Source organism: Anser anser (genome assembly GCF_964211835.1).
Source record: "Anser anser genome assembly, chromosome: 3".
Lineage (NCBI taxonomy): Eukaryota > Metazoa > Chordata > Aves > Anseriformes > Anatidae > Anser > Anser anser.
Window position 1 is genome coordinate 105723443 of NC_139722.1, and position 17822 is coordinate 105741264.

A 17822-nucleotide genomic window follows, 5' to 3' on the forward strand; every position below is an offset into this window, starting at 1 on the left:
CGAGTTGCAGAGAATCATTTTCCCCTGTGCCTTTGTTAAAAGAGAAGTATGATAGGCAAATCAAAGTTTTGCTTTTTAAATGCCAAATTAAAGCGTATTCATTAGTTAATGTAAAAATGCACTGTGTAGCATGGGAGATAAGAAGACAGAAGGTCTTGTGTTTGAAGTGTGTAACTATAATATGAAATAAACTGGATGTAAATTAGGTTTACAGAGGTGAGAACTTGGACTCTGCTTGTCAAATATCAACTTTATAATCTGATTTTGGGCTATTTATGTAAAGACCCCTCCTGTAAGTGTTCTGAAGCTTGACGTCTGATGAAAAGCATGTTGAAATTATTGAGAAACGTGACCTGGCTCCTCTTATGCAACTCCATGGGAAGATTCTTTTATTTTTATTTTTCCTTTAGGGTGTCATTCAGAGTTCTCAAGTTGCACCTTTTGAATTTTATCTTCTATGCCATGAAACATAGAAGATAATACTGCGCACAAGTGTTTGTGCAGGGAGTTCATATGTGGGCGCTATGGAATAAAAATTGCTTTAACGTCTGACTTGTTGACTTTACAGTGTCAGTGGACAAACGTGCTTTAAAGTTGGTAGCTAGATGACCTAGCATTTTGTGGTTCAGATGAAAATCTCAATTTACTGGTTTGCATGGCTCAGACTTAATTTAGAGATGGATGTGACCTTCCGTTCATTGAATGGCTGCGTAGTACCTATATAAGCAATGTTAACTGTCATAAAACTTTCCTGTTCTTGGGAGGACATCCTTCAGCCTCTTTGGAGGCAACAAATATGCTTATGTGGGTGTTCTTCTGGAGAAATCCTGTTACATTTACCTTCTCAGTTCTTTCACATATTTAAATCAAGAATGAAGTTTTTCAGAGTTTCAGCATAGCTCTTGGTTTGAAAACAGTATTTTCTTGCTCCTGCCACTAGCAACACTCAAAACGGCATATCCTTCTTGTGAAGGCCATGTAGTTTTGTTATCTTCCAAGTTTTCTGGGGCAGGAACTGTCTTTGGCCTAACAGTGATTGGATTCTATAAACACTATTGCAGTTTACAGTAGGCAAATAAAATCAGGTTTCATAGACATCACTTCTCATGCATGTTTTTTCTTAATGTCCTAACTAACAGTTCTTTGTTTTTCAGCAAAGTGCTTTCACACAGCTGAAACATGCAACTTAATCAGAACTGTAATTTGATTCTCCTTTTCTGATGATGGATTCAGCTCAGGCTTTGTTTGTCGTCATAATTGTTTTCTTGAAGCCTGCCTCTGTTCCTGTATATTTATAACCTAAATGTTTCAGTGCATTCTACCTTACAGCTTTTGCTGTGATTTTTTTCCAGCAGCAAAATGTCTTTTTTGCACTTCTTGAAGCTGCTCTTGGTCCTATATCATCGATTAACTTATCTGTTTGGCAGATAATCCTCAGTGTGATCTTAGCTCCTCCACTGAGTGTTTCAAAAACCTCCCCGTAATGCAGTAGAGAAAATGAGACAAGTGTCATGTAGTGGCTTAGCACACTTGTGCTGATTTATTTTTCCCCAACTCCAGGTCTTGTCTGGCGCTTTCAAGCTCTTTTCCACACCAAACACTCAAAGTAGATGTGGACAATTCTCTTCCAGGTTCAAGTATTTGTTTTCTCTTTAAGTATTGGATTGCTGGGTTCTACTGGGGCTTCAGCATCATGCCAGATAACTCCAGTCCTCTCTCTTGCAACAAGGCAGGCGCATTCTGCATGTGGCTCTTCCTCCTTAGATTTAGGAATTCTCCTTAATCCCATCCAGACATATGCATGTATGAATGAGAGCTTCGCATCTCTCTTCTTGTTAACACTGTGTTACTGCAGCATAATAATAGCAAAAAAAATATATAATTTACTAAAGTTTCTTGTACCCTACTTGCCTGGGATCTTTAGCTACTACTGTAGTATAAATAATCAAAGGTGAAGGTATCTTTTGTGGGATAAATTTAAAAAAAAAGTATCACTTTTTGATTGCCTATGTCAATCTGTGGAAAAAGTTTTTGTAATTCTGTGGTGTTTATAGTCACATTTATAAATGTTAACAGTACCACCAGTGTTCATTTTGAAGAGTTTAAGAGTAAATGCCTTTGTTTCCAGGCTTTTTTTTTTTTGAAGCAGAAATTATCCATTAAATTAATATAAGTAATTTTTAGGAAAGTCAGGCAGTTCTTTGACACCCATGTTTCAAAACTGCTCTAACCTGACATAGTTCCTGAAAGCAGTTCTCCCTTTGCTTAGTTACTCCTCCATCCTCCATACTTTGTATTGACAGAAATATACTTTTCCCCATGTGTCAAACTGGACTGTGAACAGATAACAATTAAAATATATTTCTCTTGCTGTCGGTTTTAACTCAGTTTAGTTCTTCAATACTTTGCACAGCATGTTCAAGTAAATGCTTGTGCACAGGATGAGGGCTGACAGATGAACAGCTGGGAGGAAGGTAGGACAGTTTGTTTTGGTGGCTTAATGGGTGCATGGATCTAGCCTTAATTTGATGTAATTGAACAAATAATGAAAGTGTTTATAGCCAAAAAAGCAGGAGTTTGGTGTGCTGTGCATGGCAGTTAAAGGGAGATACAGGGTACTGTGGCAAAGTCCTTGATTTCCATTATAGTTTTCACTATTTCTCACTTTCCCTCAAGGTATGTGTTTGTGTGCCCTGTAAGAAGAGGGGGCTGTACACTTGACTGTTTTGTTAATGATGTTTTGGGGATCGTTTCAAGTTACAGGTACTTTATAAAAAGTGTAAATTGTTATCTTAACATAGTTTGAGAGCCTTCACCAAGCACCATTTTAAAATCTCTCTGTGCTTAGTTCTCACAGTATCTTCATGAAAATGCTTTGTATGTTCGCCCTCTGGAGGAAGGAATGCTTCACTTGTTTGAGAGTATTACTGAAGATACTGTGACAGTCCTGGTAAGATTTATGATTTTCATCATTGAAAAAGATCTTTACAGAGCAAAAATACCTATTTGTTATCTTTCTTTCCAGGAAACAGCTGTGAAATTGAAGGCCTTCTCAGAACATTTAGCTTCATACTTATGCTTTTTAAGAAAGATTCTTCCTTATCAGTTAAAAAGGTACTTTTGATTTAATAGATCAAAATAAAGGGTCACTATGTCAGATTTGCAGCATTGGCAACATCTACAACTCAGTATTAAGTCAGTCCTTAATGCACCTTGGATTTAAAAGCAGAACTTTTTTCTTTGCCTGCTGTTTTTTGAGCCTTTAGATTATGCTTTTTTTCATCTGTGCATTAGATCTAAAACCATATACCTTAAAATTTTTATCCCCTCAAAGATGAAGCTCTAATACAAGCTGCACAGACTTTTAATGTTCCTTAATCATGTTGTTCAGTAGCGCTGATACTATTCAAATGTTACACACTTAAACTGTTAATCTTTGGACAGGCTCAAGAAATTATTTGTCATGCAGCAATTATAGCAATTTAGTAAAACTTGGTCAGATGTACATTCCTTCTGCAGTGAAAGTATTTGTTCATGAGTTGTTGAAAAGGAAGGTGAATTATCAGTGTAAAGGAATACTTACAAAATAGGTTTGGGTTAAGGAAGAAGGAAAAGCTTTTTATGCTTTCTTTGTACCTTTGCTAAGTTACTCTGGTAAGTTAACCTTTCTAAAATAAATTCCCAGTTTATTGTTGCTTTGGATTGGGGATGTAGAGAGTACTAGCTATCTACCCCCAAAAATATCGATCTTTTTTAAAGATACTTACTCATTTGTGTTTGTTTTTTTTTTTTTAAATCATATATTCCTAGTTTGGAAGAAGAGTGTGAGTCTTCTCTTTGCACAGCTGCTTTAAGAGCTAGAAATATGGAACTACACAGAGACATGAAAAGGTTGACTGCGGTCTTTGAGAAGCTACACACATATATTAGTCTTCTTGCTTTACCAAGTAAGTGCCAGTTTTGGCTCACTTGCATTGAGGCTGGGATGTACTAGTATTCCTTTTGGGCCAGTTTTTTAAATAAACAAACACTTCCTAGATACAGGAAGAACAAGATTGTGGCTACTCTTTAGGTGCAGTCTAAACTATGGGGCAAATGAGTTCTGCAGAATGCTGTGTCATATTGGATCCTCTTTTATCCTGGCTGGGAGTGTGTGCTGTAGGTTATTTCTTTAATGCTCAGCACTCTTCCATCTGGATAGACATGGACACAGTGCAGGCCTTAAAATTACACTATAATCCCATGTACCGCATTTTAGTTGCAGTTCACTGTAGAGGAGAAGAAATGATTGTAGGTTTTTTATCATACTATTGACACTAGGTCATTTGTTGTCTCTTAATCATGAATTTGTTAATAACCTGCATTTTATATAGTGTATGTATATGTTTAATATTAAAGGAAGAGATAATTCAAATATATTTTCAGTAGGTGAAAGTTAAGTGACTTTCAAAGATATTTTTTTCATTGGTGACTGAATGCTAAGGTTTTTTCCCTTTTGACGTGGTACTTTAGGCACAAAACCAGAAGGACTACTTCGAACAAATTACAACTCGGTGTTTACAAGCATTGCAGCAAGTCTTCGTGGATCTCATGACATTTTAAAAGGTGAGACTGCAGAAGTAGTGGTTGTTTTCAGCTTTGTTTCTTTGTTGATTCCTTACAATTTTTATGTTGATTACTTTTTTTTTTAACATGACTATATAACCAAAGTTTATGAAGAAGACAGTTTCAAAATTAAAGCAGAACTTCCTGCTTGTAAATGGCTTTTCTTTTATCAACAGGTTGTGGATATGCTGGATTTTTAGTGGAGTGCTTCTCGGTTGCTGGATTTTTAGTGGAGTGCTGTTTGTTTTAAAACTCCCTGAGAATTAACCATATGTTTAGTCCATACAAATCCATATATCCAATAGCTTCTGTACTACGTAGCTGTTTGTAGGGAGAGTAATTAGTATAGTTGAATTGTTTTGATACCAGTCAGCTGTATAAACATTAAGGTCTTATTTTAAACAAAATGTATGTTTTTGTTCAGTCAGTTAGCAGTAATGTCAATTGCACTGACCCATTTTACAGGGTCCTGTTTTAAAAAATTGATGATATTAGAGACTTGTAGACTTGAGACTTGTAGAGACCTCAAACAACATGAGGTACTACTATGCCAGAGAGTATTGTAGCACAGATAAGTTTTTTTGATACATACTCTAGGTATAGTTGCTGTAATGTAATCTCAATACAACTTAATAAAAATAAAGAAGACAGAAAAAGTACTGAAGAAAGTTTTCAGAACTCACTAGTTAGCAGTAGAGATATGTGTAATATCTCATGCTCACATACTCGAGAATTCTTGATTTGTAGTTTCTCTTTACCCTCCCTTTATAACTCAAACAGTTCTCCAATTGCTTAAACTTGCCTCAAGTTAAAATTTCTGGTGCTGATGACCTGGGATTTCTCCCTTTTGTAGCAAAAGCACTTGATTGTAAAATAGCTGTGAAATGTTTACTTGTGAAATGCTTGTTCATTTTAACTACACCATGATTGAGAATGTCTGTTTTACATGATAAATACTTGAGTTTTTTATGTTGATACTGTTGAAATTTATTAGCATATGGAAGCTAATATTTCTGTGTAAATTACTTTCAAAAAAATGTGTGTAGTGGATTTGTTTTTGTTTTTCTCAGAAGACTCTTCTGTTAATTTTACCTGAAAGAACTTCAGATTATAGGAAGAGATATTCTGAATTTTTAATCGACTTTTAGGTTTGCTCTGACAGAATTAAAATACCTTACCCTTCTAAGTCATGTAAGCTTAAGACTCAGATACTGAGCATTATTAGTAATTATATCTTTAATGTCCTGATGTAAATATGTGGAAGTGGGAAGTACGCTTTGGAAATCAAATGCTAGGTTCAGTGGGAGTTTGGCTCCTCTGTATAGCTATGATTTTGGGGATGCAGAACACAAATATACCCCTTTATTCTGCCTTCTGTAACAGACGTAGTAACTGTTCCCTCTGATCTTAAACAGTTGTGTAAGGCAGTCTACTGAAAAACTAGAAGCATCCAGACTAAACACTTGTACAACTCACTTAAAGAGGGGAAAATTGTTCAAAACCCAAGGTCATTAGCTGTATTTGGAGATGGTTGCTTGAATAGACAAAAACATAATTGACATAAGTGTTTTTCTTTTTCTAGATATTTCCAAGCACTACAGTCAGAAAGCTACATTAGAACAAGACATTCCAACTGTCACACAGAAACTCATAACTACAAATGACTGTATTTTGTCCTCTGTTGTGTCTTTAACAAATGGAATGGGCAAGGTAATGGAAACTTTTGTCTTAATATAATGCTGTAACTTGAGCGTTTTTTTAATAAAATAAAAATTTTATTTGAGAAATCTAGGTGTACCTCTGATACTATTAACTATATGGTACAGGCTTAATGAAAGGTACTTTCAGGAGATATGTTTAGAAACTGTGTAATAAGAGTAGATATTGTAACGAGGATGGTTAGTAAGGTCCAAGCTATGTGGAAGAGCCTGTAGCTTCTTTAAATATCTTCTTGTGAAGTTCAGTTTCACTAAATGCTCGTCTTTCTCTTGAATGAGTTATTTCTCTAAGTCATTCTGTTCAACTTAATTCAAAAAGTGACTTCTCTTTATGTCTAGATTGCCTCGTTCTTCAGCAACAACTTGGATCATTTCACTGCTTCGTTAAGCTATGGCCCAAAAGGAGGAACAGAGTTCATCAGCCCTCTTTCAGCTGAGTGTATGCTGCAGTACAAGAAAAAGGCAGTTGCTTACATGAAGTCTTTGAAGAAGGTTTGTTCAGTTAGCATGCTTGCACAGAGAAAGCATAATTTAGTTGCTATTCAGTTATGTCAAAGAGAATACAGACCATTGGTTTCCAGAATTTGGAATGGATTTTTCTCAAGGAGAGTTTTTGGCTGAGGACAATGGGATCGATACAGCAGTAATACTATTGAAGTGATTCGATCATAGTTGCTCTCAAAATTGACAGTATGTGTTGATTCTGTTGTTAACCAGTTCCAAAAGTAGTATCTGCACTAAGACTCTGAGACTGATAACTACTTATTTAAACTTCCTCCCATATTCACCAAGAATATGGAGTGAGTGACATCATTTTTATGCTTGTATTCACTGGAAGACAGTGGGAGATCAAAAGAAGGAAAACAACAAAAACAAACAAAACCAAAAAACAGCTGAAAAGTAGGTATAGAGAAAATACCCTGAACCAAAAGACTGAATACCACCAGATCTCCCTGCTGTTCCCATTATAGTTAAAAAATAAGTTACGACATACTTCACGGTGACGTGATTTATTGAGAATCCTTATGTTGTGATACCTAAGTGGACCTCAGATACATTTGATCACCAAGTAGCACACAAGTAAAAGGTGCTCAGAGAACTTTGTATGCATTTTTGGGGAGGGAAGGCAATAGTTTTCTTTGAGTTTGAACCATTGAACCATTGTTTCTACTGTCTGGTATAAATATTTAGAAAATACTTTTCTTCCTTCTAGTAAAGTAAGAAGGGCAATAAGAAAATAAATGTAGAATACTTACTCTGATCTATTGTGAAACATGTTTTTTATCCTTTCACAGCCTTGTGCAGATTCAGTGCCTTATGAAGAGGCTTTAGCCAATCGCAGAGTTCTTCTGAGTTCCACAGAAAGTAGAGAAGGTCTTGCACAACAGGTATTCTGGTATAAATTGTACTGATGTCTAATAATAAATGTTGTAAAGGAAAGTAGTATTGAATAGTCTACCTATGTGTGTATGTGGTTGTTTGTACATGAAAACACATACTGAGTCATAAAATAACTACAGATGTCTCACTGATCATTTTGAGAGTAAAAGAACAGCGCAAACTGGAATATTAATTTCTAATTTTATGTACTGTCTTGAGTGTTTTTTGACTATGCACTGGTTAACAACAATAATTTATCAGTATATTAATAGATCACAGTTCTATAATTCTTGAGTGTGTGTTTTTCCTTTTCTGGAAGATAAGGCAGAGGGAGACTAAATGGTATTTAAAAGGCCTTATACGGTCTGCCCACCTCTTTATGAGTGGGACTTGCTAATTTGAAGTACTGACTAAAACTTCTCTTACTAGCTTGAATGTTCAGGCTGTTCTTGTGTTAGTGTCCTTGAACTTTTGTAAAAGAAAAAGACTTGTGTTTTTTGTAGTGGCCCATGTTCAGAGTCTATTATTTGAGATGAGCTGATGTTGAATAGAAATGTGTGGAGTGAAAGGTTACATACTGTTCCATAGCTTTTCTTATTTGGACAAGTTGGGGGGTGTTTGTGCGTGTCGTAGATGATCACAGTTCAACCTACAGAAAGCAGCCTACCGCTTTGTTATTCACTAGCTCATTTGTGTTATGATTTGAAATAATTCTCTCTTCAAACGACTCCAGGGCTGTGTTTTTTCTGTGTTTGTTAATGTGAACTTCCATCCTAAAGGTCCAGCAGAGTTTAGAGAAAATTGCAAAACTTGAACAAGAAAAAGAACACTGGATGTTAGAGGCCCAGCTAGCTAAAATAAAACTAGAGAAAGAAAACCAAAAACTGAAGAACTCTCTTAGTGGATATTTAGCTGAAACTGTACAAGAACGTTCTGTTTTGCCAAATGTAACTCAACAAAAGGAGGAAACAACAGAAAAGAGTCAGAGGGAACCTATTAAAAGTACTAGTCTGGTAAGTGACTTTTTTCCTTCAATGGGTAAAAAATACATTTTAGTTGGTAGTAGTAGTAAGTACTATTTGACCAGTGAACCATTAATAATGAAAGTTGTTTGGTGTTGAAATCATGCAGTCATGCTTGGGTTCATTACGTTTGCGAAGTGGCTTGCTGATACTCTGTTCAGATTTTGGCATTTCTTGGCTTTTGAGACTTTGCTATTTAGTATAATAGAGGCATTCTTGTTGTTCTGTACTTCTGTGACTGAGGGGGAAATGATAGGTATTAACATATTATAGATATGTTAAAGCAAACAGAAGTAGGTAACTAGTATTTTTAAAAGAGCTAAAAGACTTACTACAGGTCCATGTAGTATTACCTAAAAGTTAACTTGAAGTCATTCAAGTTTCCAGTATTCTCTGGATCATTAATTTTACATAACCTGCATAGGTTCATACATCTTGGGTTCATCGATTGCTTTTGGATATGGTATGCATTGTGTGTTGTTTTTATGTGTTGGTAAATAGCTTTTTGCTGTTTATTATGAATATTTTAAAAGGGTTGCCCTTTCCTCTGAGTTGCTGCTTCTGCAGTGGTATTAACAGGGCTGCCATCTGTAAGACATGAATTAATCTATTAAGATGAGCATTCAATAGAATTCGTGTTTTTTTTCTTCACCGCTTTCCTGCTCCAGGATTAAAAAAAAGACCAATGGGTTGTTTTCCGTAGAATCACTTAGGTTGGAAAAGACCTGTAACATCATCAAGTCCAACGAGTTTTGGAATTACCTGTTTTGAAGTAAACTGTCGTTTTAAGTTTTTGATCTTATATTTTATCCTTTAGGAGTTTGAGGAGATTTTTTTCTAGTCACAGTGCTTGATGTGAATGATAGGTCAGCATAACAAAAATATTGTTTGTAGACCCAAATCTATATATGGTCCTGTTCGGGTCAGGAAAAAAAATCTGACTCTGTATGAAAATATTCTTACATGAAACTAGTTAATCACATACATCCCTTGGCTAGAGTTCTGTCAGGGCTTTACACTAAGCTGTCAATGAAATTTATTAGTCAAACTGCAAAGAAAGGAATTCATCAGGTACTCAAGAAATCCAAGATAAATTTCCTTTTTCTTGAAATTTCCTTTTCCTTTTTTCCTTGTGTTATTTAGACACTTTAGTACATTGAAACATTGCTTTTTCATGTGCATATGATGCAAGTAGTTGCATAATCAGATAAGCTAGCTGTGTCTTGTTGTTTTTATTGCTTATTCCATGTGTACGTCCTGAGATAAGGGATACTTAATATTTGGAGAATCGGTGTCATCTTTAATTCTGTTCAAGGCATTCCTGTATATTGCGCTTTATTTTATGTTACATGTGGAAATTCTTAAATTTAATTTTAACTGTTTCAAGATTGTTTTATTAAAGTCCTTTTATGGCAGGTACCTATTTCTGCAATCCTCACTTCATGTGTATTTTCTTCCATGTTTTAGGTTGGGATGTTGACTATAACTACTGATAATGAGAAGGTAATCTATTTTGAATGTTATCCAATTATATATGGTAAATATTTAAATTTAATTGTTGACCTTATTCCAAAGGTGTAATTAAATATCAAGAATAACGTAAAATAATGGCATGAATCACTCAGGTAGTCTGTGTACCATATCTTCAAGCTTCTGAGATCATGTATATATTTTTTTTGTTCTGTAGAGTGAACCGTAGCTTTTATTTGTGTAAGTGGCCTGGAACAGTATGAGCTGTAGTCTAGGTCTGTTCTCTGTAGTTTCAGTAAGAGTACAGATCAATGCTTTCCTTAGGAACCCTAAGTGATTTCAGGCCTCAGTTCTTAATTTCCTGAGAAGGGGCTTAAGCTGGGAGTGGTTTAGGAAAAGTCACTGGCTGTAGCATCTGTGTTTAACAGGCTATCCCAAACCAGAGGTTATACTGAAAGAAACATAGGGCTAGCTGTCAGACCAAATACTAACTCTTCCTTTAGCACTGCTATAGCATAACGCTTGCCACAGCAAGAACTTGAGAGTAAGATTCAGTGCTTTGGCTTTCTGCTCCTGCAGGGAACTGCCATGTAGTTTAGTTTGCTCCATCTTTTTTTTTTTTTTTTTCCCTGAAGGAACGATTAAAATGGGGGTGGGAGTCAGGTAATAACTGATACCAGTTCTTAAAAGCTCCGGCATAGTACTGAACTTGGAGGTATTGAGAAATCATATGAAAGCTGCCCCCGAGTCATAAACCACCACTTCACCAAAAAAAAAACCACACACACACAAAAAAAAAATAAAAAAAACAACACACCTTAGTGTCTAAATGAACTTCTGGAACATGCACCATTCTGAGAGTTTGTGAGCTTCTGAAACTTAGTTATGTGGAGGAATTCTTCCTTGCTGGGAAAAAACAGTAAGTGCTTAGTATTTTTTTCAAGGTGGTAGAGTGAGTTTATTTCTGCAGTGTTTTCTGTCTTCATCGGAGACTTAGTATGTTAAATCAAGCAAACCTCTTGCATCCTCAGTCATTACGTTGTCCTTAGAGGAAATACAACACTAAGTAGGCATTGTCAGTTGATCTGACCTCTCATTTGTCTGTTGTGGTTTGGGGAATTTAATGCTTTTGGATATATTGGGCATCAGGAGGGAAGAAGTCAGTAGAGAAGACTCTGTGATGCACTGTGAAGTATCCAGTCTATTAAACTTAATTATGTCTGTTTCAATTTTTGATTTACCAGGCTCCAGATGTTGAGTCTCGTGAAGACTTAATAAAAAAACACTATATGGCAAGGATAGCAGAACTTACATCTCATCTACAGCTTGCTGACAGCAAATCAGTACACTTTCATGCTGAGGTGAGCATACAGGCAGTGTTTGTACTGAAAATTGCTTTTTGAATTTTCCATAAACAAGTGTTAAATATATAGTACATCATATCTGGGAAAAATTTGTTCCTGGAATATGTTTTCGTCTGTGGTCTTGTATGTGTAACAATGGATAGTATAGACAGACTTTTTTTTTTTAAAAAGGCTTTTATTAGTGTTTTCTTCATTGCATTAAGAATTACAATGTGTATCATGTATTGGTCTGCTCCTATAAGGTGAAATGGCTGGTATTAGTTACCAGGTTATTTTTGACTTCATCTTAAAATAATGCTGACATCATTTAAAAAAAAATACTTGAACATATAATGAAGTGATAAAGACGACTCTTCTGAGAAGCTGTACTTAAAATTAAGAATTAACAAAATAATTCATAGTCTCTTTAGATTCCTCTTTTCTTTTCAAATCGTTAAGTAATTCTTCTTGAACATAGTGGCTGTTTTGATTTGTAGAATTAACCAAAACATCTTAAAATTATTTTTTTAATAGTAGATGACATAGTAAACCATCTTTCTATGACACTTGAACAATGTATGAAGTGAGTTGTGTTTTTTTATGAAATATTTTCCTAGCAATAATGTGATAAAAATAAAGTTTAGACAAGTGGTAATATAGTAATTCTGTAAAATTAAAGAAAAAAGTTTAATGTTAACTATTTAGTTATCTTTGTATTAAAAAATGTACACAGATTCTGATTAATATCCAAATATGTAAGGTTTCCAGAAAGATGGAAACATTCAAAGCATTCAGTTAAAGATGACACAAGACAATACTGTAGAGCTAACTTTCTTCCCTTCTACCCTCCTTATCCTGCTTGAATTGACAGTGTCGAGCACTTGCCAAACGACTGTCTTTAGCGGAGAAGTCCAAGGAATCACTCATGGAAGAATTGAAACTAGCTAGTCAAAACATCAGTAGATTACAGGCAAGTAAAATATTAAATGACGTAATAGATGTATTTGTATAGTTAATTGTGTGTAAGAGGAAGGTGAAGGAGAAAAAGACCACCAAGCATGGTCCTGCCTCTTCTAGGTCCTTAGTAAGAGATGTAAAAACTAACAGTATGTAGAAAAAAGAAGTAATACACTTCAAATCCACGTATAAAGTTGAAGTGAAATATCCTTGCAAAGAAAAGATGGTAGTAGCCAAGCCTGTGTTTTAGCACATTTGATGTCAAGGCCCTTTTATCAAAATGTGTTTTCTGTATGTCTAAATACAGAGTTGTATGGCATATTTCAGTGTCTCGTTTCCCTCTGTGAGGGGAGGGTTAATTAAATGGATGCAGTACTTGCATCCATTTTTTCCTCTCCTAGTGTCTTCTACTCCTTACATTATTAAGTGTGATACTGGTGAGGCTGACTCCATATTAGTTCATTTAACTTAAACAGGACTAGGAAAATGATGAAAGTGCAGTCTCCTAGATGAAACATGGAATCCTTAATCCATTGTAGCACTTGGGACTGAAAATCTTAGAAAAGCCTCTGTCATTTTTTGTGGGTGGATATCTTAATATTAAGCAGAGATAATTTTGGGGTAATTTTTAAGTTGTTGTTAACAATAAGATGATAAACTGTTACAGCAAATTGCTTGTGAACTTAGCCTTTTGTCCTTCCCCTCCACGCCGCTGAGAAAGGAGGCAATAGTAAAAGAAAATTATTATAATTCATCTCACAAATTCTTCACTTTTCTTCATATTTAATTCGTATCTTTATTGTTCACCAGCCTGAAATGGTGAGTGCCTAAAATACAATGAATACGAATGATAGACATTTGGAAGAACTGTTCATGAACCAAAAGTGCTGTCTTGATTTGTTCCTTTAGCCAATTCCACAATTAATATCCAACTTAGCATGAGATGTTAATCTCCAATTACATCATCATCCCAAAAAAAAGTAGGCACACCACTGATAATGTTTAGTAGTCTGTATAACGGTGAATCTTATCTCAGGACCTTTCCAATCTAACCAATTCTTTGAAAGCAATCTGGCCTACTCCTGGGTCAGAGCAGATACCATTTGGATCAAGTTGTTGAGTCAGGACATCCTTGTTGGCCTTCTCCCACAGTTCCTCAGCTTCCAAAGCATTGGTCTGTTCTTTGCTCTGAGGAGGTTGTCCTTGATCATTCAACTCCTCTTGGCCCCATTAACTAACTTCCAGGGCAGTTCTCACAGGAACCTTGCTCAGCAAACCTTGAGAAGGATTTCAGAAGAGCAGATTTTGTCTAAGGTTGCTGTAATTCTACTATTCATCTTGCTTGCTTCTCTCTGGATCTTAAATTCCAGTAATTCACGGTTGCTGTAGCCAGAGGTACCACTGGCGTTCACATCCCCGACCAGCTTTTCCTTACTTCTGAGTAACAGGTTCAGCAGAGAGCCTTTCTTACGTCTGTTGATCGCTGGTATCAGGAAATCCCTTACAACACTAAAAACTCCTGAATTGCAAGCATCCCACCTTCTCCTTCCAGAAGATAGCAGCGTGGTTAAAATTCCTCATGAGGATTAGGGTCTTGGTAGTGAGATTAAGTACTTGTATCAGATGCCTACCACATTACCCTTGTTATTGTGTGATTCCTGCTTATAAGATCTTAACTGTGTTTTAACCACTCTTTCACATAGAGTGTGATTCTTGGCCTTCCTATCCTGTCCCTCCTAAAGAGTCTGTATCCATTCATTGCTATGCTCTAGTAATGCACAGTATCCTTCCATGTTTTTAAGGCCAGAAAGATCGCTCTGCAACTGCACGTGAATTGCTGATGCCTTCAGCTTCACGTGCTGCATGTGTTCATGTACAGGCAGTATTCTAATCCTAAAGATTTTACCTGTGTCTTGGTTGGAAGCGATGGTGGAAAATCTAGCTGTTCAGCTTTTACGTAAGCTATACAAAGCTGAAAAAAACATAAAGGAAACAAAACAAAATTACAGGGGAAAGACCGTGCATGAATCTTGAGGTGAAAGGAAGTAACTACTGACTTTTTTTGTCAAGTGTTATTTTTCAATGGTTTAATTGCAATTTGTGATTCATTTATGTAATTTCAGTGGTTTAAGTGCGCATATTAATTGCACATATCTAGCATCAAAAGTGTAGATTACTAAGTGGAGATAGTGACAACTGGCAAAGCAGACATTTTCTAATACTGATCAAAGGCTTCAAGTTGTGGACTTTTTTCTGTTTTTTGTCCTAATAGGATGAATTGATGACAACAAAGAGAAGTTATGAGGATCAGTTAAGTATGATGAGTGACCATCTATGCAGTATGAATGAGACCTTAACTAAACAAAGGGAAGAAATTGATACACTAAAAATGACTAGTAAGGTAAGTTGTCAAGTGTTGACAGTAGACACTGGCTAGTGGAGTTCTGTGGGTTGCATTTGGCATGCCTGCAGTAATACCCTTTCACAAATCTGTCAACAAGCTGTAGTTCTTACTCTTGGCCAACTGGAAAGAAAACTCCAAAGCTGGTCGTGCATATTTCAAAAAAAAAAAATATTTTCGGAAATGTACATGTGTGAAAGAGCAGACACTGTATATCACCGCTTCAGAGCGTACACATTTAAAGTGTACCCTGTGAAAGGTCAGCACTTTTTTTTAATCTGGTGAAAATGAAACTATTTGCAATACCATCTAATGATATAGGATATTTATGATAATGCCCTGTGCTCCTGTCCTGGCAATTGTTCTTTCTCCTCTGCTTTATTTCCATATTCTAGTTGGTCTGTTTTTTTCATGTGGGAGTGAGAAAGTTGCCACTTAAATTCTTCTGTGAACTTTCTCAAAAGTCACACGTACATTTCTTCCTAGAACCTTCAGGATAGGATATACCGTAGTTTAAGCACTGACTGTTCAACAGCAGGCTACTATAATTTTCATCATAAAGTAGAAAAACTTGCTTCTAGTAAATGGATAAACTCCTTGCTTGGAAAAAGAAATGTATGTTGTGAAGGTCGTTATCCTTCACTCGTTTGGCTGTGAAACAAATAATGCGGGATTATTTGTGGAATTGTGGAATTAATTGTGGAATGCATGGAAGCAGGTTTCACTGAGATGTGTGTGTGAAGATCTATGTTTTGATTAGATACCCCATGACAGTGATTTTTATATGTAGACTTCCTCCACGTCTTCCTTCAGATGTTTGAGTATTTTGGCTTGACATTGTGCTCTTTAAGGTTACTTTTTTTGTATATAAGGCCTTGTTGCTTCTAGAAGGAAGCTCTATATACTGACTATATCACTTCATGTTTTTATAAAATGTTTTGTGGAATTTTTAACCTGTCATAATTTTAAAACTTGAAGGGGTACTCTGTCTCTAAGGAAGTAAGTCATAATCTCATAACAGTAGACACACTTTTTTGCATTTTGGATGCTATCAAATGTAGAAACCAAACTGCATCACTTTCATTTCAACTGAATTAAGCCATTAGAAAAACAAATGTTATCCTAAGGAAATAGGAAAATGGCGAATTGGCAGCAAGTACTACTGTACTTTTGTACTACTGTACAAAATTTTTAAGCTGTATGTTTGCATTGTGGAATTGCTGAAAGTCAAATGTAATGAGGTTGTTGCGAAATAAATCCTTTTCTAAAAACTAAGAATATTCTGTGTAGACTAAGCTGAAGTCAATTTTGTTTTGGAACAAAATGTTAGGGTGGAGAATCAATTTAATTTGAGGCAATTATCGTATAAGGCTTATACTTGAAATATCACTGAAGGACAAATTATGATTTAACTTGCCTTTGGTGTCCTTACAATGTTAATGGTGCTAATATAATTGAGTGTTGTGGGACATAAATCAAATGTCTCATTTTCCATAGGTTTCAATTAAAGTAAGGTACTGTTGTACTTGTTTGAAAGCTATGGTGCATTTTTCCTCTATTATGCCTGTATGGAGAGAGGGATTTTCAAAGCAAGCAGTTGCAGGCTTCCATTATTAATACTGGACTGTTTATTCCTAGTCTTACGGTGTTTCCTTGCTTGCTGTAGCTATAAACTATTAGACCTCGGGTTTTATATGTTGTCTATATACTGTTCTTATCTGAACTATATACTGTATTCACTGTTTTCTTCTTGTTGCAGGGAAACTCTAAAAAGAACAAAAATCGATAGTTCCTGGCTCAACTGTCCGTGGAGGCTGCTGCTGAACAGAATGCAGATATTGAACATTCATTGTCCAGTTCCTGCTTGTTACAGGAAGCAGGGGTGGTATTTGATCTAGTAAAAATGGGATTGGTGCTGTAAATGGCTTTAAACTACTTAGAATTTCTAACAGAACTTCATGTTGTATCTAAACTGGGACACATACACTCTGTGGATAATTTATATAGTAATTACCTTCAGTTTTTACTGTGCACTTTTTAAAACTGGGTTTTAATTTCATGTAATAACTTCAGCTTTTGTATATTTTTCAAATAGATTATGCATTAACAAATTTGGTATCAGTACAGTAGCTGTCTTGAGTTACGTTAAAATGTCAACACCTGTACATTCAGTTACTTGTTAATAAGTTTAGAAGTTATTTTTGAGAATTTGGCTATGTAAGCTGTGCAGCTACTGTAAATGTATTCCTGTTCTCAGCCCTTTTGAATTAACTGGAATTGTGGCTTTAAATGATTTCTATAAAATCACACAAGCAAATGGGATCATTCTTAATTTAGATTGCAATAGTTCAAACTTTCTGCTTGTATTTGGCACTTTGAATTTTTGAAATAAAGAGCACAAATAGCTGAACTGGGATACTTCTATGAAATTGTTTTTAAGCCCTTATTTAGGCATTTTGTTTACATGTATATGTACTGGTTGAAATAGCTGTTTAAAGTTAGAGGACAATGTGATCATATATTCCTTTGCTCTTTTGGGGCAAATTGTGTGTAGAATAGAACAGCTTACTGTGCTCTCTTATGGTAAAGAATATGAAATACATAGAAAATTTAAACACTGAATTTGGAAAAAGTCTTTCATGGAATTAAATCCTGATAGATTGACTGGGGATACGCACATGGCTTTTCTTGTGTTTTGGGAAGTTTGTGAACTTTAGGCCTTTCCTAATTTTTTTTTAAATGAAGTCCAATACCACAAGTTTTCATGGCATTGACTTTTTTTTAAAACAGATGCTGTGCTGCTTACACTTTACACTGATCTTCTGTTTCATAATTTGCATTATGGCACTTGTCCCATAAGGGTTCACTCTGATATCAACTGTGTCGGTGTTATTAATATGCAACAATAAAATCAACTAGACAAAAA

At 35.5% G+C, this 17822-nt stretch overlaps 1 protein-coding gene across 2 annotated transcripts in view; it reads left to right on the plus strand.

Moving 5' to 3' along the window:
- The window catches only part of PPP1R21 (protein phosphatase 1 regulatory subunit 21), a 30059-nt gene extending 12237 nt beyond the window's left edge, over window positions 1–17822 (plus strand). The window contains exons 10-22 of one of the 2 annotated variants that reach the window (XM_083828196.1): window positions 2849–2950; window positions 3026–3114; window positions 3811–3947; window positions 4513–4605; window positions 6188–6315; window positions 6663–6815; window positions 7619–7711; window positions 8483–8716; window positions 10193–10228; window positions 11440–11556; window positions 12410–12508; window positions 14768–14896; window positions 16656–17822. In XM_083828196.1, coding sequence (XP_083684322.1) covers window positions 2849–2950; window positions 3026–3114; window positions 3811–3947; window positions 4513–4605; window positions 6188–6315; window positions 6663–6815; window positions 7619–7711; window positions 8483–8716; window positions 10193–10228; window positions 11440–11556; window positions 12410–12508; window positions 14768–14896; window positions 16656–16685 — 1440 coding nt within the window. In that variant the 3' untranslated portion in view covers window positions 16686–17822. Of the gene's footprint in view, window positions 1–2848; window positions 3115–3810; window positions 3948–4512; window positions 4606–6187; window positions 6316–6662; window positions 6816–7618; window positions 7712–8482; window positions 8717–10192; window positions 10229–11439; window positions 11557–12409; window positions 12509–14767; window positions 14897–16655 lie in introns of both variants that reach the window. The other variant, XM_083828195.1, reaches the window with a different exon arrangement.